Genomic DNA, 24,020 nt, shown 5'->3' with positions numbered 1-24,020 from the left:
CATCAGAAATATTTCCTTCTTTTAATCATAGGCTATTCTTTCAAATTTTACCATCAAGGGTTTAGTTGGCGTTGAAACTGGGAATATTTTAGTCATAGATGTTTCCTTCTTTGAATCAAAGGCTATTCTATCGAGTTATACTGATATAGAAAACAGTGGCAAGATCACTTAAGTTCATCATCCTTTTGCGGCCAAACGGCGTTCGGTCAAACGGCGTTCGGCCAAATGACCCGGAAGCATTTCTGCAGCGAAATTTCTGAACGATCACCGGAAATGTTTTTAGGAGAATCCTTGAATAATGATGCAAACTAATTCTAAAAATAATTTATAAAGCATTCCCCGAAGGAATGCCTGGAGAAATTTCTTGAAAAACCCCAAAGAAACTTTTAGAAGAATTTCTTGAGCATTTTGCACAAGCATTTCTGGAGAAATGCCAGGAGCACACGGAAGAATTTCTTAAGGAAATTCAATACAAATTAAAAAAAAACCTGGAAAAGTTCTGATGGAATTATTGCAGAAACCACTGGAGGAGTCTTCGAACTCCAATGGAACTGTTGCAGAAATCTGTGTAGGAATTCTAGCTTGTATCTGTGGAAAATTTCCTGTGAGAATTTTCGTTTCAATTTCTTGAGAAACTCCTGAAGAAATCCCAATGAAGATTCGTGAAGGAATTTCGGATAAACATCTCCTGGAGGGACTCCACAGGCAATAACGCTTTTTTTTAAGGAACCACGAGGAATTTTTTGGAAGAGTTCTTGATGATACCATTCAATAGATTCCTGCTAGAAACACTTTCTGTAAAAACTCCTGACAAATTTTGATAAACCCCTGAAAAAATACAGAAGTATTTCTTGCGGTATCACTGGAGGTTATCATGGACAAAATTTGAAAATAATTTATTTGAAGGAGTATATCTCCTTCAGGCATGCCCCTTCTGAAATAATTTCAGATAAATTTCTTGTACAAATATTCGATGAGAAGTTACTCTGAATAATTTTGTTCTGGGTTTTTTTAAATAGTATTGTTTTGGGAATGTCCCCCTCATTTCCTTCCGAAACCAGTTGCGGAATATTCATAGAATTGTCGATCCTTGACTTCATATTTTGATTCTATTCAGGATTTGAAATTAGATGCATCTGACCGAGAATCTGCATGGAGTTTTGTATTTGTTTTTCAAGTTCCTCCCAGAACTGGTTTCAGATGACCTTGTTGTCGAAAATGTTGGGTCATGTTACAATTTTATTAATTAATAGAGCAAGGTGGGGCAAAAGTTCGACCCTAGTTGAAAATTCAATATTTTTCAAAAAACCAAAGCAGATATGAATAAATGAATACCGTCTGGTGATTCTACCATCCATGAGCTAAAACTTTGCTTAACAAAGTTACGCCAAATGTCTTTTCAATTTTAGGTTACAACACTTTTTGCATGAGTGTGTCTTATTCAAACTTTTGCCCCACCACTGGGGCAAAAGTTCGAATCTAGTGTTTGTGGAATTTCGCTAGCCGTTGCACACTATTTTGACACTTTGGTAATTGGAATATCTGAAACCAATTAATATTTGATGTTGGAACTGGAATACACTTTAAAGTTTGACCTGGATTTTACCCAAATCAGGGTTATATTTACTATACCAAAAACTAGTGGTTTTCCGCCAAATTCAGATAAAACAACAATTTTTTTTAAACTTTGATCGAATTTTCTCACTAATTTCTTCATTTTTAGAGATAATATATACATTTTGCCGAATTTTAGGGTTTTACCTAAAGTTGCCACATGACTCGAACTCTTGCCCCACAATTCGAACTTTTGCCCCACTATGTGTAAAATATGATTTCCAAATCTTTTTTGCAAAAAGTTATACATGCTAAAGCATCTTCAAAATGTACCTAGTTACGCCTCAAAATAAAATATCGAATTCGATTTTATTACAATTCCATTCCATGCGTTGGAAGGACCATCGCATAATACAATTTTTTGATTAAAAACCAACCATTTGTCATTACTTTTCGAAATATTGATCAATTTTCATAATTTTTGGAGTGCAAGACTCATTTTCAAAAAAGGTTCGAACAACCTTGACACCCGAAAGAAATAATTTGAATTGTGCTCAAAAACTTCAAAAGAAACTCTTGCCCCACTCGAACTTTTGCCCCAATTTACTCTATCTTTCGCAGAGAAACATTTCTGCTCAGTGGTATTCTTACTCAGTTTCCGTTAAAAGTGGGACAACCCATTGGCAATGGGTTGTCCCACTTTAAGCTGAAACTGAGTAAGAATATAAAGGATTTTTCGATCTCTGAGTAAGACCAACTCAACCACTGAGTAGACATTTTTCTCAGTGTTCGTTTAAGGTCACAATGATTTTTCTTTCTTTCCTCTAAGCATTTTTTGAAATGATTCAATACAAAGCATCTCGTCTGTCATCCTCCCATAGAGTCTGGGAAAATTTTGGCTGGGGGACATAGTTTGGGTAATTGCTGCTATAACTCGATCAATTTTAACCGATTGACTTGATTTTTGATCATAGCTAGACACTGTACGTATCTTATCGTGTTCCAAAAATCAAGCTAAAGGGTGATACGGTCAAAATTTGGTCACACAATTTGTTTCATAACTTGAGACTGTACATTATATGTAGCTTATACCATAAAATTTTCATCAAAATCGGTTTTGTATTTGCGGAGATATTGTGAATCCTGAAAACTGCAATTTTAAAATGTTGTACAAGGAGGATTAAAAAATAAGAATACATTTTTACTCTTTTATTTGTAGAGCCAGAAATACTGAACCAATTTCAATGAAAATTTTCAGTTCATAAAGTATACATATCAAAAATTTTTTTTTCATAACTTGAGACTGCGTACACCAAAACAGCTGATTTTTGGACCAGTAATGGTACATTATATGTAGCTTGTACCATAAAATTTTCATCAAAATCGGTCTAGTATTTGCGGAGATATTGTTGAACCCTGAGATCTGCAATTTTATTTTTTTTTTCACAAATTAGAACACATTTTTACTGTTTTATTTATAGAGCCTGAAATACGATTTCAATGAAAAATTTTCTGTATGTGAAGTATGCATATCAAAATGTTGTGTAAAAGTTTCATTCAATTTTATCCAGCCGTTACAAAGTTATATTTGCTTAAGTGGCACCCGGTCAGTTTTTTTCATATTCAAACTGCTAGTATTCATACAAAATAGCTCAAAATTTTACTGCGAACATATTTTCATAATAGTATTATACTGTAAAATTTTGATAAAAATCGGAGCAATATTGGTAGTTCTATAATCAAAATTGTGCTTTACTGACCTTAAATTTCCGAAAATTTACTATGGAGCGCCTTTGTATGTACAAAATTTTAAAAAGGTAGGTCGATGGTTTTATCTATATATCAACCAATACTTAATCGATTTTGATGAAAATTTTATGGTTTAAGCTACATATAACTGGTCAAAAAATTAGCTGTTTTGGTGTACGCAGTCTAAAGTTATGAAAAAAAAAATTGTGTGACCAAATTTTGACCGTATCACCCTTTAATCAATTACACAAGTTTACAAAATAAAATGAAAGTCGTGAACTTCTGTCAACGACCAAAATTTTTGATGTACAATTTAGTGCTGATTTCGAAACCGACCTTCAAAAAATTTTAAGTAGAACAGTTTTTGAGTTTTAGCTCAATATCGAGTTTTGCAACTTTTCAAAATATGTAATTTACTAAAATTCAAATATATTGCGTTTTGTTCAACCAATTTTAAAACTTTTTCCATAAATTAAAAGCTGAATACAATACCATTCGATCATCTGAATACAGGTTTTGCGTCAGATTGATGAAATTCAAGATATTGGCGAGTTTTAGGGACGATCTTCTTAAATTTTAGCAAAATTCCCAAATTTTTTTGAAGAAATGTATTTTTTTTTAATAAGAAAAAACCAACTTAAAAATTCTTTCTCGACGTTTATTTGACATATCATATGTAGGCGAGTTACAGTAAAAATTTCAGCTCAATCGGAGCATTGATTACGGAGAATGAGATGTTTGAAGTGAGCGACTTTGCTTAAAAATAGAACAAAAATCGATTTCAAATCATCAACCTTGTATGAAAGTCGAAAAAATTTCCGCTCTACTGTAATTTTTTTCGTTCGCGTTTTCGGACTCAGGGCATGATTCTACACCAAAAATGATCATCAGCTTACCGAGTTCAAAAATGCTGTAAACTAGTGTTATAAATTGACTGAGTTATAGTAACAAGTACCCAAAACAGGTCCCCCTGCACAAATGGTCCCAGACCCTATTCTTTCCGGTCCGGATGAAACACACTTTCTAATACAAATTTACCAGAATTTTTTTTCAGAAAGTATTCTCACTGGAATACTACCTGTAATGTCCCAATAATTCCATTTTGGATTTCTCTCAAAAAACGGTTTCAACAAGATAGAGCAGACCTGGTAAGTTTCCGAAAAGTTGTGGGAGTTTAAATTCGGATTTTTCCATTTGTAAGTGAGAATAAATAATGATCAAGTGAGGAAGTCATACCCAACAGAAAGCTCGAGCACGCTGATGTCGCTGTTCAATTATCGCCCATCGCATCCAGAGGGCAGTAATCGCTGTAATGAAGTGAGCCCACACCGCAACAGACCAGATATGGAGTGGTCATTTCACTGTCTTACCTTACCAATTGATCGGCGGCGGTGTCGGTGCGTATTTGTGGTGGAAGACGCCGAACGAACTGCTAAATTATATGAGGAGATGATGGTAAACGGCGGTAACGCATGCAGACTCATTGATCATCCCTCCGTCACGTTTGGATGAAGCGCGTTCGTCATTACGGGTACCTATACCTACGTGAAACATGCACTTTTTTCTTAAAGACGATGTGATCTGTGCGCTGAATATATGAGGTTGGTTCACTGATGTTTCGATGGGCGACGACCATGGGCGGAGGGCACCTTGTTGGTGTAGATGCACTTTATTAAGAGATTAAAGCAATAAGACAGTCGAAGGAAGTACCACAGGAGGTGTAGAAACGTTTCAAGATGTTTGGGACGATGCGTAGGATGATCATCACTAATTGGGAATCAATCAGAGTAATCATACAGAAGCCACGCACATCTCATGAAGATCTTTTTGGAGCTCCCACGCCAATGTGAGTATAATGAGTTTAGGTGTTGAAGGCATGTCAGTAGGTGAGAGCTCAACATTTGAATAAATATGCTGCAACTTTAACATTGCGTACAAGCACTTAAGGTTATGTAATAATCAAGACAGGTCAAAGTGCGTGGTACACTACAAGACTAGTGCCAACCATCATCATAGACCGTACTACTAATGATTCACAGTACTATTCAATATCCAGAAGCTAATCAACCTCGTTTAAGTATGTGACTACAGAGTGATAATAGCGTAGCCATAAATTCTAATGAATATGACATCAATTAGTGTCGAGCTGCATCTGGTTCATCATATGGCTGATGTCTTCATCTCCAGTGGCACCCATTTCTGGATCACCAGGCGAACGAACAAATGATTGGATTGTTGCCGTCTGCTCCGGGATTGCCCCAATAAACGCTTATTATGCAACAGCGGCAGATAGATGCGACCACACATTGTTTGTACCGTGTGAACCAGGCAGCAGCAGAACTCACTCCTTAATCCTCATCATTCCCCATTGCTAATCCCGATCCAAACACACACGTAAAGTCAATGACCAGTCAAAACAGCAGCCACTCCGCTCAGTTACCATCAGACCCACGTTCTCCGACCGTTGCTGGTCGTCATTCGAAGTCCCTCTCTATTAATTGTCACCAGACCGAACAAGCTGTGACAACCCTATTAACTTCAAACCGCTCCGCGGTTCATCATTTTAATTGAGATCCCATAAAATTCCACCCAAAAAAACATCAACCGCGCCTACCGAATTGAGTTGATGGCGGTTGACAACGTCCCTCCTCATCGTCGCCATCGTCATCAAACGAGATCACTACAGCAGCGGTTAAGCTGAATCACAAGTCGACATATACTTCAGAGTGTAGTACATCTGTTTACAGCACGACTTTAATTTAACGCTTGAACTTGAAAATTTCCGGATCCGCTCCACGCACCCGTGTGTACACTGTACGTGTGCAGTCTATATTTTGGCCAAACAACCAGTAGGTTCCTTGTGAGAGCGGCCAGTACTGGTGGCGGATGATTTCGCCCGGCTTTTCAACAGTCAAATAAACTACTGCTACTGGTACTGGCTGACTTCAGCAGTCAACACTTTGCAACGGATGACCGAGAGGAGCGGAGTATCGCACCAGGCCTCGCTTTCCATTCGCAGACTTGAAACGCGTGCACGGTTCGTTTGTTTACATTTTGTGTTCTTTTTGTGAAAGATTTCCCATCCCGCCCGAGCGCAGTCCATCAACCACCGGGGAGGTGCGGCTACAGCAGGATGGGGACAAGTCGGCGTTGAAGATGTTGATTGGATGGTTAGTGTGTAGGTACAGTTGATCATCGGTCGGTGCGAATCAAGGGGCGTGCAACTTCATTATGGGCTGCATCGTAAATTCATTTGTAGAAAAAATACACCAAATAATGCGAAAAAATACGTGCAATACATGAGTAATACTTCAATCTTAAATCAATTCATAAATTCGTTTTTATGTAAACCAATACTCTAAAAAATACAATCTTGAGTATTAATGCATAAGAAAATACGTTAATTCAGTGCAATACTTGATTCAATACATTATGTGTGTTGTTATGATTTTGACAGTTGCTGAAATTTTTCTCACTAACAAAAAAGCAAGCAAAAAAGGCAAACATGGACGCAGTTGAGTTGGTCGTACTTGATTACTCCTTCTGGAAGACCGTGGAGGATCTTCTCGGCGAGCCGATCCCCGGTTATTTGAAAAGAATCATAACTGCTGCTGGGTTCGCACGATACAGTGCGCTAAAGTCAATTTCGGAGGAGTTCAAAAAAGAGCTTGAAAATTTTGCGCGGGAACACATGACAATGTTTGACAAAACCGCTGAAAATTTTCATATTTTTCACCGTAGTCCAAGCAAGTTTTGTATTGTTCCGGGACACTGGAAGTTACTGTGGGAGCTTCCTGGCAAATTGCCCGAGAGCAAAAAGCTATTTGTGAAGGTAGGTCGATTTATACATTTCCAAAATTTTGCTTACTAAACCCCTATATACATAGTTGCAGAACAAGGTGATTGAACCTACTCCGGTTTTGGCTGATCAATTCGCTCTCGGTCAGGCCCAACGTCCAGCCACGACTCCTTCGAAGTTAGCTACTATTCATGAATGCACGGAACACACCACCAAGCACACCACCGAATCTGCTGTTATTCGAACAAAAATTAGCAGCTGGTTGGAAGGAAAGGGTATGGAGGTACCAGCAGAAATTACTGTGACTGTTTTGGGAGCCCGGCGAGCAACAGTGGATTGCTTCTACTGTGCTAAGCCCGTTGCGCTGAGTAGCAGAGAAAACAAAAATGGTTCATGGGGCTGGATCATTTCCAACTACACCCAGCACCTCCAGCAGCATGCATCCAGTAAGCGGAACACTTTGGAGAACTATTTCTACCGTGCTAGTTCGACGGGAGAAGCTGGGGTCGAAATTCCGGGAGAGACAGTTGTTCCAGCTGCGATGGACTCTCCATCAACTGGCGTAAGCGATCGGAAAGCCGGTCTTAAAAGCGATTCTCCTGCCGTCCCTTCGATCTCGGCTACGATCGAAGAGCAAGTCGAAGAGTACGTGGTGTATGAAGAGCTTGACGAAGAGATGCTGGAAAGTAATGAGAATCGTTCCTTGGACTACGAGGAGGACCTGAAGGACACTCCGGCCAACCCAGATGAACTTGAGCATGACACAGGGACCCAAGATGGAAACATCTCTGCAAGCTCTGCAAGAAGCCAACAGCTAACCATTGCAAAAAAGCAAACCATACTTAAAATTGAGTATGTTTAGATCTTGGTTTAGATCGAATCGATTTTAATTTGTTTTTTTTTAACTTTTTGTCCAATAAAGTTTGTTATACGGTTTGTTACATATTTTTTTTCTTTTATTCAATTTCTTTTTTTGTTTTGGACGGTTACTAATTGAACGTTGAACAGCGTGGAAACTTCTTAACTAGGACAGAGTACGTAATCCTTCTGAGACAGTTCACCAGACGTGCGAGGATGATGTAGCACCCAAGGTAGCACCTAAGATGGCGAACTGACCCGCAAGATTATGGCAAAAATTCTTGAAATTGTTGTTGTAAGGTCCATGTAGTTTTTTTTACTTTATTAACGAGATATTAAGCCCGGGCTAGTTTATCTCGTGACTCACGGCTTTATTTCCCTTCCAAAGAAAGAGCTCACACTTTGTGAGTTTGTCGAGAGCGGGATTCGATCCCAGGTCTCCTCGGCATGAAAGTCACGTGCTTTAACTATCTTATCAGGTCTGCTTCCGTCCATGTAGTATATTTGGACCCTTAAATAATACCAATATAATATCTCTCGAACTTTATGTATGTCTACTTTGTCATTCATAAATCACGTTTTTAGCCAGTCAAAGGAGTCATCAGTCTTCGTCTAGTTACGTCAAGTTGAGACGCATTTGCGTCAAATATTCATCTTTAGTATTGATCAGCACTATTAAATGTGGCACGTTCCTTACCACTACTGATTCTCCGGTTGTTTTTACAACTTATAATGACATAAAATGATTAAGAAATTGAGAAATTGGAATACATAAGATCAAGCATGAGATATTATTAATTATTGCATATTATTCAAATCTTGATTCAAATTAAATAAAAAAAGAATGTTCCACAAACTCATCACAAACTAGGTCACAAACACTTTGATGCTTTTGTAAAAGGATCCTAAAAACTATCTCAAATCTAACCGATTTAGGGTATTGGGTAAATTGGGTCTGGGCGTGACAAGGCATTTAGAATGTGCAAAAGTGATCGGACAGCGGTACCCCTTTGATTTGCACGCGTGCCGCTGTCCGATCACTTTTGCACATTTTGAATGCCTTTCACGTCCAGACCTGTGAACGGAAACATTTTGTACTTCGTATACGTAAAATTCTGCATATTTGTAGTTTCGTGTTAAAAATTGAGCTCAATCTATCAAAGCAAACCATAGTTACAGCATCTCAATCTTGGCTATTTTGTATGAAAATCAGCGTTTGTCCGATCAGTTATGCACCACAGTATATATAAGGCCATGGAAAGTATAAGGCCATATGAATTAAGTTGAATAAACACTTTTTATTCAGCTCTCTGTGAAACTTCACATAGATTTAGTGAAGTGTATTTACTCAGCTTTATTCATATGACCTATCTCGATTTAACACAAACTTTCAAGTTACAAAGTTTGTGGACCCTTCAGCAAGCCTTCAGTGCCCTTCAGTCGAAATAACAACAATCCGTGTATATTGAGACGACAAACTTTTATTCTTCGTTCTTTAAAACAACGCATTCAAATACAATCGAGTTTTATCGCTTATTCTTAGTCCCGTATCTGATAACAGAGGCTTTTCTGTGTGACTTACGTATCTCGTTATATTGATTTTTTTGGGATCCGAATCGTGTCTTAGAAAATTGTTTTCCATAACAGAGTACTTGTTGCATACGATTTCTATTCCTCTTGGATTTTCAACATTATCAGGAACATCTATAGGTACTGTCTTCAAACTGCACTCTCTTTCCCGTTTCAATTTCCCTCGAAGAAAACAAAAACCGAGAACTTGAGCAGCACCTACACCTGGAGTATTTCCCTGTCGACCACTACTATTGCTGCGGAACAGGAACCAATCGCCTATTGAAATAATCGTACAAATTTTGTTCTCATTTACCGAAGGGATACCATTAATTGCTTTGGGTGTTCGAAACCTCAAAAGCCGATCATTACTAATCTTGCTACGATCTGAGGAGAGCAGCCAAATAACCGTACTAATGCGGGCCAGCATAAGTTCACCCGTGGAAGTCATTATTTTAAAAAATCCTTTCGGTTGATGACCTGAGAAAAAGAGAGGAGATGTAAATGTATTGGGTTCTGTAAAATGCAAATATCTGCCCCTACCTGAATCCGAAATGGTCTGTTTACACAAATAATTGAGATCGGCACCAATCCTCCTGAGCAAGACATTAGCTTCGTAAATAGCGTCGTTTGATTCATCAGCTTGTTCATCAGTTACATCGGTTGCATGATCAGATGATTCGGTGACCATCTCTAGATCTTGCTCTGGATACAGCTCCTCACCTGGTCCTTCACAAACATCAACTTCTTCTAATGGACGAACATCCGTTCGTTTCAAATGTGATAGACAGCAATGGAAATCCTCGTCGTCGCATTCTAACCCGGTCAAATCGAGAATCCTCTTTGCTCGCATCTTCCCTTTGTAGACAGCAGTCTCGATTTCCTGATCGGACGGGAACTCAAAAGGTTGATACTCACTAGTTTTATATCCACCCCTGGCGAATTCAAACTTGTCCTTCAACAGAATACGCAGTTCATCGAGATACTCGAAGTGAGATGCTTTGTTGAGATATTCCAAAATGTCGAAGTTGATTATTGTGTTTTGAACTCCAGACATGGATCGTGCGTTACCGAAGGAACGTTCATTATGTTGAGAGTTCATCAGTTGGGGTAGAAAAAGCTCAGGTTTGGCGAGCTCACGACAGTGGAGCAGGTGATTTACTAGAGAGTGAGCATTGATCTCAATCCCTAATTCTGCATTATCCGTAATGAAGTGTTCATCGTGCTTCAAATCTTTAGAACCGGTTATCCAGCAATGCCAGACACGAGTGAAAAAGGTTGCGAACCATATTTCCTCGATACGCTCAAGTGGAGTCAGTGATGGATTCTCATAAGCATCAAAAACAGATTTCATGAGGGAGATGTAAGCGACGGTTCCGTTAGTTCCAGGTTGTGTCTTCAAAAGATTGGCTACTCGTGGATCGATAAGTTTCACGAAAGTTTTGACGCACATTTTATCCTGCTGTTCCAAATCAGAAACTAAAAGTCCAGTTTTCTCTTTGCCTTCTCTAGCTACAATTTCTAGGTGGCCTCGCGATACGGGGTATTTTCCTGTAAATAAAAAAATAGATACATTAACATACCACTAAATGTTATTTCTACTTCAGGGAACTTTCGGTATGATCAGTCAATTTTGTCGCTAAATAACCTGTCGATTGGTAGACGTATTGCCTAATGACAAGACAAGCAGATAGGCAAATGCCAAGAGGTGCGTTGATATTAGCAGATTTAGCAGAATTGACCTGTCGATTGTTGCACAGACACTTGTGGAAATTTAGCACAGGCATCGACCGATTGTACACCAGATGTATTGGATTATAGAAAATTGGTCGAATTTATCCTTGTCGGCATATCACCCGATTGTTGGCAACGACTAATCAAGTTGACCTACCAAGCATTCTAGTTTGGTATAATTTAAGAGACCGTCGGCTGTTTCGAAGCAATTTTTATCTGTCAAATTCAAGGTGAGGCTCCGTTCTATAATCACCTTAAGGGTACACATGCAAATAGTCATTGTAGAGGAAACTCTCAGCTAACAACTTTGGAAGTGCTCATAGAATACTAATTTGAGATGCAGGTTTTGTCCCAGTGGGAACGTTACGTCGAGATGAAAGAGAGATAGTGTTGTGAAATTTAGTACTAGAAAAATTTAATGTCATTCAAAGCTGTAATAATTAAATGTTATTAGTAATCAGATAAAAATCCACTGTTGAACACAATCGCTAATTACAGGATATGCTATAAATAATATTATAATAATTGCATGAGTTATTTTGGTTTTGAATAAGCATTTGTATTAACTCAATATTTATATGAATCTTTGTACGAATACTCAGCTTTTCGGGATGATCCAAGGGAATACCGGAAATGATACATAGTGTTAAAATAAATCTCTGCAGGGAGTTCCCAATTTTAACCTACTCAAAAGGGAAGATTGGAACGCTGTATGTTTTGCTTCTTATTTTTCCATTTTTTTGATAGATTTGAGCACGTAGCACAAAAAGAACGACATCAATCGGTGCTATAATCGCTTTCTTTCCGAATGTAATTATTTTAGGAACGTGGGATTAGTAATGGCACCCTGACCCAATATATTTGGGTTAACTCACCTATCTGCAATGCTCTCGTGTGTGATAGCAATGCATTTTTCAGCTTATTCACCAAATGAATTGTATCCTGGACATAGGCGACAGAAGATCGACCCTGTCCGGCAAACCAGTCTTTCCATTCTTTGGGTATTCCATGCGGGATGATTGTGACTTCACGTGGCAGGCCCATTCTTACTTTCATACTGCCGATTAAACGTGAATCGCCGTCAGCTCCATATCCGAGGATTACGATTCCATTATCGCTCAACTGTTTCTCCATGACTGCCCATCGTAGCAATACTTGATCGATAGAAAACTTGTTGTTCGTACCAAAACTCAATAAGTTGAATGAAATCGTTTTATCAGCTACTGAAGTTGCTAAAATCACGTAAACTATAGAGCTTTTTTCGCCAGAGTCAATATGCTTCTTAATGATTTCAGGAGATGACGCTGGAAATGATCCGACCTCAGGAAAACCGTTCTCATCCATGTGTGGGCAAAGTCCTGCCACCTGATTTTGTGTTATGTCGTATTTGACTCTAGGCGTTAGCTTTGTACCATCCTCGGAAACGAACACAAATAATGGAAGTCCTTGTTTTAGAAGAAAATTCTTCAGCTGGATTACACGCAACTCTCCTTCGATGCACTTCTCACACGATTTGCCAATGTGATGTATTATTGTAGATACTGATGGAAGGCCCAAGTTTACGACCAGCTCCTCGTAGTCCTTGCGGCCTCCCAATAAATACAAATATGCCCCAATGTTTTTAATTTCGTCAGTATATCGAGCACCCTTCGCACTATTTGGCTTCCGCGTCATATTTTTGTAGTTATTTTTCACCGCTTCTTTTATGATCAGTTTCACCATTTGCGTAAGCGGCAGACAATCGATTAAGATCAGCAAATCCCGAGAATCCTTCGTTTCTGAAGAGCGATTAGATGTTTCCGTAGCAACACGGGGGCTTTCTTTAGAGGACGTATCAGATGGTATTTTATTGAAAAACTTCGTTATCTTCATCTGTTTTGGATCGCGCGCCGCTTCTGTCGTCATCTTAACGTTTCTCTTCATTGAACGACTGGTACTACCCATGGGTTGTTTCGTTTTGAGGGATTTTAACACCCGGAGATCAAGTTCATCTTCTACTTCAGATCCCGAATCCTCGTTAGAACTGTCGTTTCCGATTTCTTCCATGGTGTCTGCTAGAACCAATAACAAATTCATCACTGAAGTGCATGTATAAATATTTAAATATAAGTTTTACTTACCCTCATCTTGCGCATGCATTTGGAGATGATGCTTATATCGTCCGATCATCCAAATACAGTTGTTTTCTGCGAGCCTTCTAGCTTTGATCTCCACATGAGTTGTTCGGCAAACTACGCATTGCACTTTCGCCGTGAAATCATCAATGATTTCAATGTTGCACTTATCGATTGCTTTCAAATTAGTATCAATTTTAATGCGCTGCCGAATGATTCGGATGTGACTTGCAATTTGATCAGCACTCATTTTCAAATCATTTAAAATCGATCGCTTTAAAATCACCAATTGCCACTCGGCCCGACACGCAATCACCGTTTTTTTTTTAAATTTTGGTAATCAAAATCAAAGTCAAAACAAAACAAAAAAGTTGACGTTTTTGAACACGATAAAATTAAAATACGTAAAATGCACTGAAAAAATACCAAAATCAATACATAATGCACGGAAAATACACTGTATTCGAATTGAAATACACACTAATGCAAAAAAATCCGTATTTTTTACAAAAGTACATAAATTCAAATTAAAATACAAAAATTCGACAAAATTCTTCAATTCATTTTTTCAATTCAGGCAGGTGAATCGAAAATACACCAGTTGACAGCCCCTTGGTGCGAATCATCAGAAACTGATGATATGCAGTGAAACGTTTCTGCTGCTCTTGATTCAACAGTTTCCGCATTAATCATTACATCACTACATAACTACCTAAGCCTACTTCTGTCTCTACCCGCAATCATGTACTTCGTCTTAGTCGGACTTATTGTCAAATCTCTATGTTCAATAGACGTTTGTCCACTGTACTACGATCGATGCCGATGATGTCAATATCGTCTGCAAAGCAGAAAAGTACCCTTACACTACCATTCGTCTGCACGCAAGACCTCCCAGTAGCTCCGTGGAGTGCAATGTTGAACAGTAAATTAGAAAGTGCATCACCCTGCTTCAATCCACGCAAGGTCGCAAACTAGTAGTTACTTCGTCTGCAATCCAAACACGAAGTTTTGAACCCTTCAACGTTGCAGGTATCAGCCTAATTGATATCACCGGAAAACCATGTTTTGGCATTATCTGCAGAGCAGAGCAGAGCAGAGCAGAGCAGAGCAGAGCAGAGCAGAGCAGAGCAGAGCAGAGCAGAGCAGAGCAGAGCAGAGCAGAGCAGAGCAGAGCAGAGCAGAGCAGAGCAGAGCAGAGCAGAGCAGAGCAGAGCAGAGCAGAGCAGAGCAGAGCAGAGCAGAGCAGAGCAGAGCAGAGCAGAGCAGAGCAGAGCAGAGCAGAGCAGAGCAGAGCAGAGCAGAGCAGAGCAGAGCAGAGCAGAGCAGAGCAGAGCAGAGCAGAGCAGAGCAGAGCAGAGCAGAGCAGAGCAGAGCAGAGCAGAGCAGAGCAGAGCAGAGCAGAGCAGAGCAGAGCAGAGCAGAGCAGAGCAGAGCAGAGCAGAGCAGAGCAGAGCAGAGCAGAGCAGAGCAGAGCAGAGCAGAGCAGAGCAGAGCAGAGCAGAGCAGAGCAGAGCAGAGCAGAGCAGAGCAGAGCAGAGCAGAGCAGAGCAGAGCAGAGCAGAGCAGAGCAGAGCAGAGCAGAGCAGAGCAGAGCAGAGCAGAGCAGAGCAGAGCAGAGCAGAGCAGAGCAGAGCAGAGCAGAGCAGAGCAGAGCAGAGCAGAGCAGAGCAGAGCAGAGCAGAGCAGAGCAGAGCAGAGCAGAGCAGAGCAGAGCAGAGCAGAGCAGAGCAGAGCAGAGCAGAGCAGAGCAGAGCAGAGCAGAGCAGAGCAGAGCAGAGCAGAGCAGAGCAGAGCAGAGCAGAGCAGAGCAGAGCAGAGCAGAGCAGAGCAGAGCAGAGCAGAGCAGAGCAGAGCAGAGCAGAGCAGAGCAGAGCAGAGCAGAGCAGAGCAGAGCAGAGCAGAGCAGAGCAGAGCAGAGCAGAGCAGAGCAGAGCAGAGCAGAGCAGAGCAGAGCAGAGCAGAGCAGAGCAGAGCAGAGCAGAGCAGAGCAGAGCAGAGCAGAGCAGAGCAGAGCAGAGCAGAGCAGAGCAGAGCAGAGCAGAGCAGAGCAGAGCAGAGCAGAGCAGAGCAGAGCAGAGCAGAGCAGAGCAGAGCAGAGCAGAGCAGAGCAGAGCAGAGCAGAGCAGAGCAGAGCAGAGCAGAGCAGAGCAGAGCAGAGCAGAGCAGAGCAGAGCAGAGCAGAGCAGAGCAGAGCAGAGCAGAGCAGAGCAGAGCAGAGCAGAGCAGAGCAGAGCAGAGCAGAGCAGAGCAGAGCAGAGCAGAGCAGAGCAGAGCAGAGCAGAGCAGAGCAGAGCAGAGCAGAGCAGAGCAGAGCAGAGCAGAGCAGAGCAGAGCAGAGCAGAGCAGAGCAGAGCAGAGCAGAGCAGAGCAGAGCAGAGCAGAGCAGAGCAGAGCAGAGCAGAGCAGAGCAGAGCAGAGCAGAGCAGAGCAGAGCAGAGCAGAGCAGAGCAGAGCAGAGCAGAGCAGAGCAGAGCAGAGCAGAGCAGAGCAGATTCTTTCAAACATTATTGAAGAGATTCCGTTAGAAAATTATTCTAAAAATTGTTTGAAAACTATGCATGGATATCTGAACATGTTCTGTTGGTACTGGCAGCACTGTCGGTCACGATACCGTGACGTCTGAACCGACCGATGACAAGCGTGTCAGCGTGACAAGGGAAAAAAAGGGAATAACAGATGGACCAATGTAATGTCATGCCATCAATTGTAGAACTAGAACACGTGAGAATAGTTGGTAAAGTTGCTTAGGTGAAGATTTGTTAAAAGTGAATTCTCATGCAAATTAAATTATTGAATTCTAATCTCTTATAGCTAAACTACACGCTAAATTGTTAGTTACCTAAAAATAGTTCTTCCTAAGTGTTAGTGGTTCATGCAGAGCAGTAAGTTTCTTGTTTCTGTTGTTAAAACTTAACCTAATTTAAAGTGAATCATGCAGGAACAATACAAGACACGAAGAATACGGGAATATTGTCCTTAAATCAACACATGCAAACCGATTTATGTGAGTACAAAACTTATAACTATCGAATTACTATAAAACTTAAACAAATAATAAATTTGCTGTAAAAGCTACTTTACAACTATCATCTGAAGTTGTGGTTTGCTTCGACGAAAATCAACCTTGTTAAGGGCAATTATAACCTCCCGAAAATTTGGGAACATGTTCCATGTTCCTCTTTTATTTCCTTTGGCTTTTTTAATAGAGGATTCTCCAGAAATTTCTCCTATAAAGCTTCCATGGGTTACCATGCTGAGGGTGACGGGTTCGATTCCCGGTCGGTCCAGGATCTTTTCGTAAAGGAAATTTCCTTGACTTCCTTGGGCATAGGGTATCTTCGTGCCTGCCACACGATATTTTTTTTTTTTTCTAAACCATAGGGGGATAATCTGCACAACAGACACCCTAACAGAAGGTTAGGGTAGTGTAGGTCTGACAGGCTGTCTTCTACAACAAAAGTAAAATCCAGGACTACTCTCTCCTCGTACCCACTAAACCATTCCTATGGTCGCCAAACCCTACGTCTCTCCGGAACCACCAAGAAGGTATTGCTTCAGAGAGGGGCTAGTGCACATCGCACCCACAAGGTTAGCTGCGTAGCCTGCAGCAACGAACATCGATGACTCGCTTTGGAGAGTCCATCACGGTAGCATGCTGGCGCTTAGCCAGTTTCCCGAGTGGTCCTCGCCACTCCCTTTGTCCTCGGAAGGCGGGCAGGGTCAACCCCGCCCGCACCCTACTGCTGAGCGGACATCAAGAACTGATGCCCACGTGCAACCCGATCTGACCTGCCCGTAAGGAAGGGTATCACTACCCTTCAGGCCCTATCAGATGCACCCGTAGGTTGCAGACAGCAGGATCTCACCTACCCCGACCCTTGCCGGGGACCCCTTTCCAACCGCGGGCTCGGATCCAACCCAGTAGACCGACGCCACGACAGCACCGCTACCGGGACTTCCTCTCCGCGGCCACTTAATCGTTGTAAGGGTCGATCTCGACCGCAGGGCACCGGTATGACCTACGAAGCCGACTCCGAACCCCTGGACCACCTCTTGTACTGCATCTGGACTAGCCATTCTCCGAGTCCACGCGCCACCTCCTCTGTAGCTCCCAGACGATGTGGGTAATAGCCGTTGAAACGGCGTTCCAGCCAAACTCATCCCTACACATCCTCTGGACCAAGTTGTCCGGAGTTGTGTCCTCCCCGCATGTGGCAAGCATGCGGTCACGCATTGTGCGAAAACGCGGGCACACGAACAAAACGTGTTCCGCCGTTTCCTCTAAACTAAACCATTGCACACTGGGCATTCGGGAGAATCCGCATGCCCGAAACGGTATAGATACTGTCGGAAGCAACCATGACCTGTAAGGACCTGTGTCAGGTGGAATGTGACTTCCCCATGGCGCCTATTAATCCAACTATCTACCCTCGGTATCAACCTATAGGTCCACCTTCTTTTGGTAGAACTGTCCCACGTGCGCTGCCATTTGACCATAGAGGCCATCCTGGCAGTCCTGCGTATGCCTCTTGTGCCGCGCATTTCGAAGCACTCCATGTCCTCACTGATAAGAATGCTGATAGGCACCATACCAGTAATGACGCAGAGAGCGTCGTGTGACACGGTACGGTACGCGCTCACAACCCTCAGGCACATAAGCCTGTAAGTACTTTCCAGCTTCCGTCGGTAGCATTTAGTACTTAGCGCGGTACCCCACGCCGGGCCGCCATACCTAAGTATGGATGTAGCAATACTAGCCAGAAGCTTGCGCTTACTGGCGTACACCGCAGAGCTATTGGACATCATCCGGGACAGTGCCGCAATAGCTGTGGAGGCTCTTTTACAGGCATAATCGACGTGGCTACCGAAGGTAAGCTTATCGTCGATCATCACGCCCAAGTGATTGACGGAGCGCTTTGACAGGATAGTACAGTCTCCTACACTGATCTCCGTCTGCTGCTCCGACTGCATGTTGTTAACAACCGTCACCTCTGTCTTGTGGTGAGCCAGCTCCAGTTTCCTGGACCGCATCCACGCCTCCACAACCTTGATCGAGTGGTTGGTAGTCAACTTTACCTCCTCGATCGTTTCACCGTAGACTTCGAGCGTAATGTCGTCGGCAAATCCGACAATCACCACTCCCACTGGATACTCTAACCTCAACACCTCGTCGTACATGACATTCCATAACACCGGACCCAGGATGGAACCTTGCGGGACTCCTGAGGTTATGTGAAAGCACTTCCGACCCACCTCCGTGTCGTAGACTAGTACACGATTCTGAAAGTAACTTCCGAGAATCTTGTACAGGTACTCCGGTATCCCCAGACGCAAGAGTGCATCGGCAATAACAGACCAGTTGGCGCTATTAAATGCATTCCTTACATCCAGAGTCACTACCGCGCAAAAGCGAATTCCCCTCCTCTTAGGCTCTAGTGCTTTCTCGGCGGTTTTTGTAACCGACAAGATAGCGTCTACGGTGGACCTCCCCTTCCGGAAGCCGTACTGGTTGCTCGAAAGACCATTTTCGCCCTCGATGAACCTCAACATTCTATTGAGGATGATCTTTTCGAGCACCTTCCCCGCCGTGTCAATCAAGCATATTGGTCTATATGCCGACGGGTCTCCGGGTGGTTTCCCCGCCTTTGGCAATAGTACCAGGCTCTGCCTCTTCCAAGCTTCTGGGAAAACTCCCTCGTCCAGGAATTTCTGCTTAGCAGTCCTGAACATCTCGGGAGCCTCTGCAATAGCTGCTTTTAAGGCCAGGTTCGGAACTCCGTCCGGACCTGGGGCCTTACCTACGCTAAGGGACTTAGCTATCCCCGCAAGTTCCACATCGGTGACCCTCTCCTCATCGCCAGCCCCAGTCCCCGGCTGTCCTACGAAAGGAGGCCAAGGACTAGGATCATGACGCGGAAAAAGTCCTCCAATGATCCCCTCCAACATCTCTGGAGATTGCTCTGTAGGAGCCATCACACCTCTCGTCTTGGCCATAACGATCCTGTAGGCGTCACCCCACGGGTTCGTATTGGCACTCTGACAGAGACCCTCAAAGCAGGCCTTTTTGCTTGCTCTTATCTCGGTCTTAAGTGCGGCTTTTGCAGCGGCGAACACCACCCGTCGTTCGTTTCGCTCTTCCTCTGATCGTGCTCGCTGCATCCGCCGCCTAGCCCGTAGGCAGGCGCGGCGCAGGTCCGCAATCGCGTCGGTCCACCAGTAAGCCGGTGGCCTCCCATTTCTAGGGTGGACTCGCCTAGGCATGGTCGCATCACACGCACGTGAGAGCACCGCTACCAGCTCGTCGCCGTCTAAACCGATTAAGTTTCGCTCACGGCGGAGCGCCTCCCTAAATTCCTCTTCGTCGAAGTATGATGTCTTCCACCTGCGAGGGCTTGGCCTTGGCCTAGCCGCCTCTTCTTCTATCCGCTGTCTGCTGTTATTGTAGTCGATACTGTAGCGAACCGCCAGGTGGTCGCTGTGAGTGTAGCCATCATCTACTCTCCAGTTCGAACTACTTGTTAGGCCAGGACTACAAAAGGTCACGTCAATAATTGACTCCGCTCCGTTTCGACTAAAGGTACTCTTGGTACCGACATTAGCCAAGTCGACATCTAAGATGGCCAGTGTTTCTAGCAGGATCTGACCCCGCTGGTTCGTGAAACGGCTTCCCCATTCCACGGCCCAGGCATTAAAGTCGCCCGCTATTACCACCGGCCTTCGCCCTGTTAGCACGGTCGTTAAGCGGTCCAGCATTTGCGTGAACTGCTCGATCGGCCACCGCGGAGGCGCATAACAGCTACAGAAGAAGACCCCGTTTATTTTGGCGACCACGAAGCCCTCATAGGTAGTAGACACCAACTCCTGGACGGGGTATTTACCCGTCGTCCATATCGCCGCCATTTTTCTGGTCCCATCCGCGACCCAGTTGCCGTTGCCGGCGGGTACTCGGTATGGGTCCGATATGATGGCGATATCCGTCTCCCACTCAGAAACTGCCTGACAAAGCAGTTGCTGAGCCGCATCACAGTGGTTCAGGTTCAGCTGCGTTACCTGCACTGTGATTTGTTGTTCACTGCGGCTTTCTTGAAGGCCGGGCACCTTGGACCACCCATCGGATGTCTGTTGTTCGAGGATTTCCCGGTACAGATCATGCAGATGGGCGGACTCGTGCAGCTTTGGGCCTTATGACCTTCAGCGCCGCATCGCCTGCACAGTTTGCGCCTGTCGGGGCCTTTGCAGTCCCACGACTTGTGTCTTGGTTCCAGACACCTGAAGCAAACATCTGGTGGCTCGTGGAATGTAAGGTGACATACACACCAACCCACCTTTATGCTGCCTACTTTAACGGACTTTTTGACGTCCGCCACAGGTAGCTGAATCAAAGCTATCTGTGTCCCTGCTGGCCCTTTCCGTAGCTTAACGGCTGCGGTGGCCACCTGCACATCGCACTGTTGCCGCAGTGCCGTGACGAGCTCTTCCACTTCGGTGATCTCATCGATGTCCTTGACCTTCAGAGTCGCCTCATGTGTCAGAGCCCTCACCTGCACACCCTCACCAAGGACCTCTTCTGCCAGCCTCTTATAGGCGGCGCCCTTGTGCTCCTTCTGGCGCTTCAGCTCCAGGATCATCTCGCCCGTACGAGTATGTCTAATACTGCGTACGTCGGCTCCAAGACCCTCAAGCTTGGCGTCGCTTCGCATCATCTTCAAGACGTCCGAGTACTTGGACTGTTCCGTCTTGATGACGATAGCGTCGCCTTTCTCGCGCCTGGCACCTGCCTTCCTACGCCTTGGCTTGGCGTCCTGCGCTACTACCTGCGGATTCGCCTTCTTCTTCCTCTTCCGCTCTACCTTCGTCCAAGGGGGGTCCTCCCCTTGGATCGCCCTACTCTGTGGCTGTTGAGGGCCCACTAGCGGTCGCAACCCCTTGTTCCCATCGTTCCGGGACGGGCCAGCCTTTTCAGGCCCACCCTTCCCAGCTTTCCGGGAACCCTGGCTGGGGTCCGACCTTCCGGCATTATTACCGACTTTCGGGGTAATGATTCGCCTGGCCTTGCGGGCACCGCCAGACAGCTCCTCGCCTGACGGTTGCCTCGCCCGCTTCTGCGATTGCTTGCCCCGTTTGTCGCGAGCAGTCGCTTCCGCCTTATTCGGACTTCCTGCGAAGGAGAAGGCCTCCGTTTGGGTAAACTTCGGCACTTTCTCATTTGCAGGCTCCGCTGCTGCAGCAGTCAGCAACGCGAGTGCCGCGTGCACCTGCTTGGCATCGTCGATCGACGCCCTAAGTCGAAGCAAGGCCGTTTTCAGGTCCTTGCTTATGTTCGACTTAGTGGACGCAAAGTCGATGATTTTGCCAAGCTGCTGCTCAGCCACCTCTATTGCGGACCGTCCTTTGGATCCTCGGTTGACGGCCCTCAACAACCACGCTCCGTCCATAACCTCCACCGGCTGGCTTGCCGGGAAGTGGACTGGAGCACCCACGCTTGAGCTGCGTACGCAACTCCCAGCGCCTATCTCCTCACTTCTCCTTGTCGGAGATCTCATCAACCCGCTTCTTGCGAAGGGGTTGATCCCACCACTATTTCCAACTAGATTCTGATTTTTATTTGACTTCATGATTAAATCCCACGAGTAGCACGGGAAAGAATGTCCACCACGCCAGAGCCCTGCATTAACGCGGTAAGGGACAGCTTACTGTGGGGGGTGCCCAGGTACCCCACAGGCTCCGTTAAAGATCGAGCATCTTTTTCACCCCCTCGATCACTCATTCCTCAGCACGGGTCGCTTGACACCTTGAATTGGGGTTAGTAGTCCTATTCTTAGCCGGCGACTACGCGGCTGACTCGCAAGCGGGGGGGGTGCGTCAGGCCCCAGGACTTTCGTCCCTGCTGCCGGGAACCACACGATATACACATGCAAAATGGTCATTGGCAGAGGAAGCTCTCAGTTAAAAACTGTGGAAGTGCTCATAGAACACTAAGCTAAGAAGCAGGCTTTGTCCCAGTGAGGACGTTACGCCAAGAAGAGGAGAGGAGAGGAGAAGGGTTACCTTAAAACATCGTTTAAAAACATTTTGAGGAATTCGAGCACGGATACGAGAATTCTTTTAAGAAATTGTCCATGAATTCAACCAGAAATACTTTCAGCGTTATTTTTTTATGAAAATCAATGATTCCACCAGAAACTTCTCCAAAGATTTCTTGAATAAAAAATTCTACAGACTCCTTCAAACATTCTTCCAGGGAATCTCTCTCTCCCTGTAGATCCCTTCAAAAATACCAAATAATGATTTTCTAAAAATGTGACCAAGGATTCCAAGTTCATGGAAATCCTCGATGCATTTCTTGGAACATTATACTAAGAATTTCTTCAGATATTACTCCCTGAATTCAGTGGTTTATTGTTTGTTTTTGCAGAAGTTTTCCCAAGTTTTCTGTCAAGCATTTCTCGTAGGCTCTATTCAGATATTCTCTCATGCATTTGTCAAAGACTCGAATTATTTTAGATAGATTTACATGGATTCCCTTTGAGATTTACATGGATTCCCTTTGAAACTCCTAGAGGATTTTTTTTAGAAATTCTTCTGGGGATTCTCAAAAAATATCTCCAGGGATTCCTTTCATACGTTCAGGAATTGGGAACCCATTGAAAATTCCCGCATAAATGAGTCCAGGAACTTTTTCAGGAAATCATCCAGAAAATCCTGCAAGGAATTCTCCAGAGATTCTTGCATTATAACTTTCAATAACTTGGGCAAGAATTCCTTCGGAAATTTCTGCAGGAGCTCATACTGAGATTCCTTCATGGTTTTCTCCAAAAATTCCTCCATATATTTCTACAAAAATTTATCCGGCATTCCGGCATCTAAGAATGACTTTTAAAAAAATCTCCACGAATTCTTTCAGAAATGTATGATATTTCTTAGGAATCCCCAAGAAAATTCATTTTGTAAATAACCCAAGAGTTTTTTTTTCATAAATCTCTGCAGATGCTTATATATGTGTTTATCTACAGATTTGGGATTCGTCCACAGATTTCTCCAGGACGGATTTTAGAAAATCCCCCATGAATGTTATTTACTCCTCAATATTTTTCGTAGGAATTTCACAAAGGGTCACCTGAGAAGTTTCTGCAGCTAATTCTCCAAAAAGTTCTTGAAAAGTTCCTCCTGAGTTTCCTTCAAGAATATCCCTGGGATTACTTCAGATATTAAATACTCCAAAGATTCATTCCAAAGTACTTCCTATGATTTTAACAGGGATTCCACTGAAAGTTTCTCTAAAAATTTCTTCACGGATTCGTTTAAAAGTGTCTGCTGTGACTTCTGCTGAAATTTCTTTGAAGAAATTTTTTTGTCTCCATAGAGTAACTCAGGCATTTCCATGAAAATTTTCCCATGGAATTTTTCAGAGATTATTCTACATTTTTTACAAATTTGATTTCTTGATTTGATTTCTTTAGAAAGTATTTTCAAAATTTCCCCAAAAAATCTTCAATTAATTTCTTCACTAATTCCCGCTAAAATTTCTGCAATATTTTTTCAGAAACTGCTTGAAAATATTTCCTGGAATGACTTTAGAGATCCCTGCAGAATATGTTCAAATATTCCTCCCGAGTTTTTCAAAAGTTCTTCCTGAAAATGCC

The 24,020-nt window shown here is 43.4% G+C and overlaps 3 protein-coding genes across 5 annotated transcripts in view; 1 reads left to right on the top strand and 2 right to left on the bottom strand.

Moving 5' to 3' along the window:
• Positions 1–24,020, bottom strand: part of LOC115271075 (uncharacterized) — a 318,130-nt gene that overhangs the window by 35,142 nt on the left and 258,968 nt on the right. The gene's annotated exons all lie outside the window — the stretch shown is intronic.
• LOC109406715 (uncharacterized) lies at positions 6,569–8,916 on the top strand. Its single transcript, XM_019679758.3, has 2 exons — positions 6,569–7,135; positions 7,191–8,916. Exons 1-2 carry the CDS (start codon positions 6,809–6,811, stop codon positions 7,962–7,964), a joined length of 1,101 nt encoding a protein of 366 aa, XP_019535303.1. The 5' UTR covers positions 6,569–6,808; the 3' UTR covers positions 7,965–8,916.
• Positions 9,053–13,986, bottom strand: LOC109406718 (uncharacterized). Of its 2 annotated transcripts, XM_062856974.1 has the most exons (4): positions 13,384–13,986; positions 12,139–13,314; positions 10,073–11,080; positions 9,053–10,009 (listed from the first exon to the last, which is right to left on the bottom strand). In XM_062856974.1, exons 1-4 carry the CDS (start codon positions 13,625–13,627, stop codon positions 9,456–9,458), a joined length of 2,982 nt encoding a protein of 993 aa, XP_062712958.1. In that variant the 5' UTR covers positions 13,628–13,986; the 3' UTR covers positions 9,053–9,455. The 2 variants fall into 2 exon arrangements, with proteins under 2 accessions (XP_062712958.1, XP_029719593.2); XM_029863733.2 differs by having other exon boundaries at positions 9,053–11,080.

This window comes from Aedes albopictus, chromosome 3 (genome assembly GCF_035046485.1).
Source record: "Aedes albopictus strain Foshan chromosome 3, AalbF5, whole genome shotgun sequence".
NCBI lineage: Eukaryota > Metazoa > Arthropoda > Insecta > Diptera > Culicidae > Aedes > Aedes albopictus.
The sequence above is the reverse complement of the archived record's forward strand: the minus strand, read 5'-3'. Positions and strand labels throughout refer to the sequence as shown.

Coding starts and splice junctions, on each gene's coding strand:
- LOC109406715 (XM_019679758.3), top strand. CDS start 6,809: ATGGACGCAGTTGAGTTGGTCGTACTTGATTACTCCTTCTGGAAGACC. Junction 7,136..7,190: donor GCAAAAAGCTATTTGTGAAG/GTAGGTCGATTT, acceptor CTATATACATAG/TTGCAGAACAAGGTGATTGA.
- LOC109406718 (XM_029863733.2), bottom strand. CDS start 13,627: ATGAGTGCTGATCAAATTGCAAGTCACATCCGAATCATTCGGCAGCGC. Junction 13,315..13,383: donor AATGCATGCGCAAGATGAGG/GTAAGTAAAACT, acceptor TGGTTCTAGCAG/ACACCATGGAAGAAATCGGA. Junction 11,081..12,138: donor CACGAGAGCATTGCAGATAG/GTGAGTTAACCC, acceptor TTTTATTTACAG/GAAAATACCCCGTATCGCGA.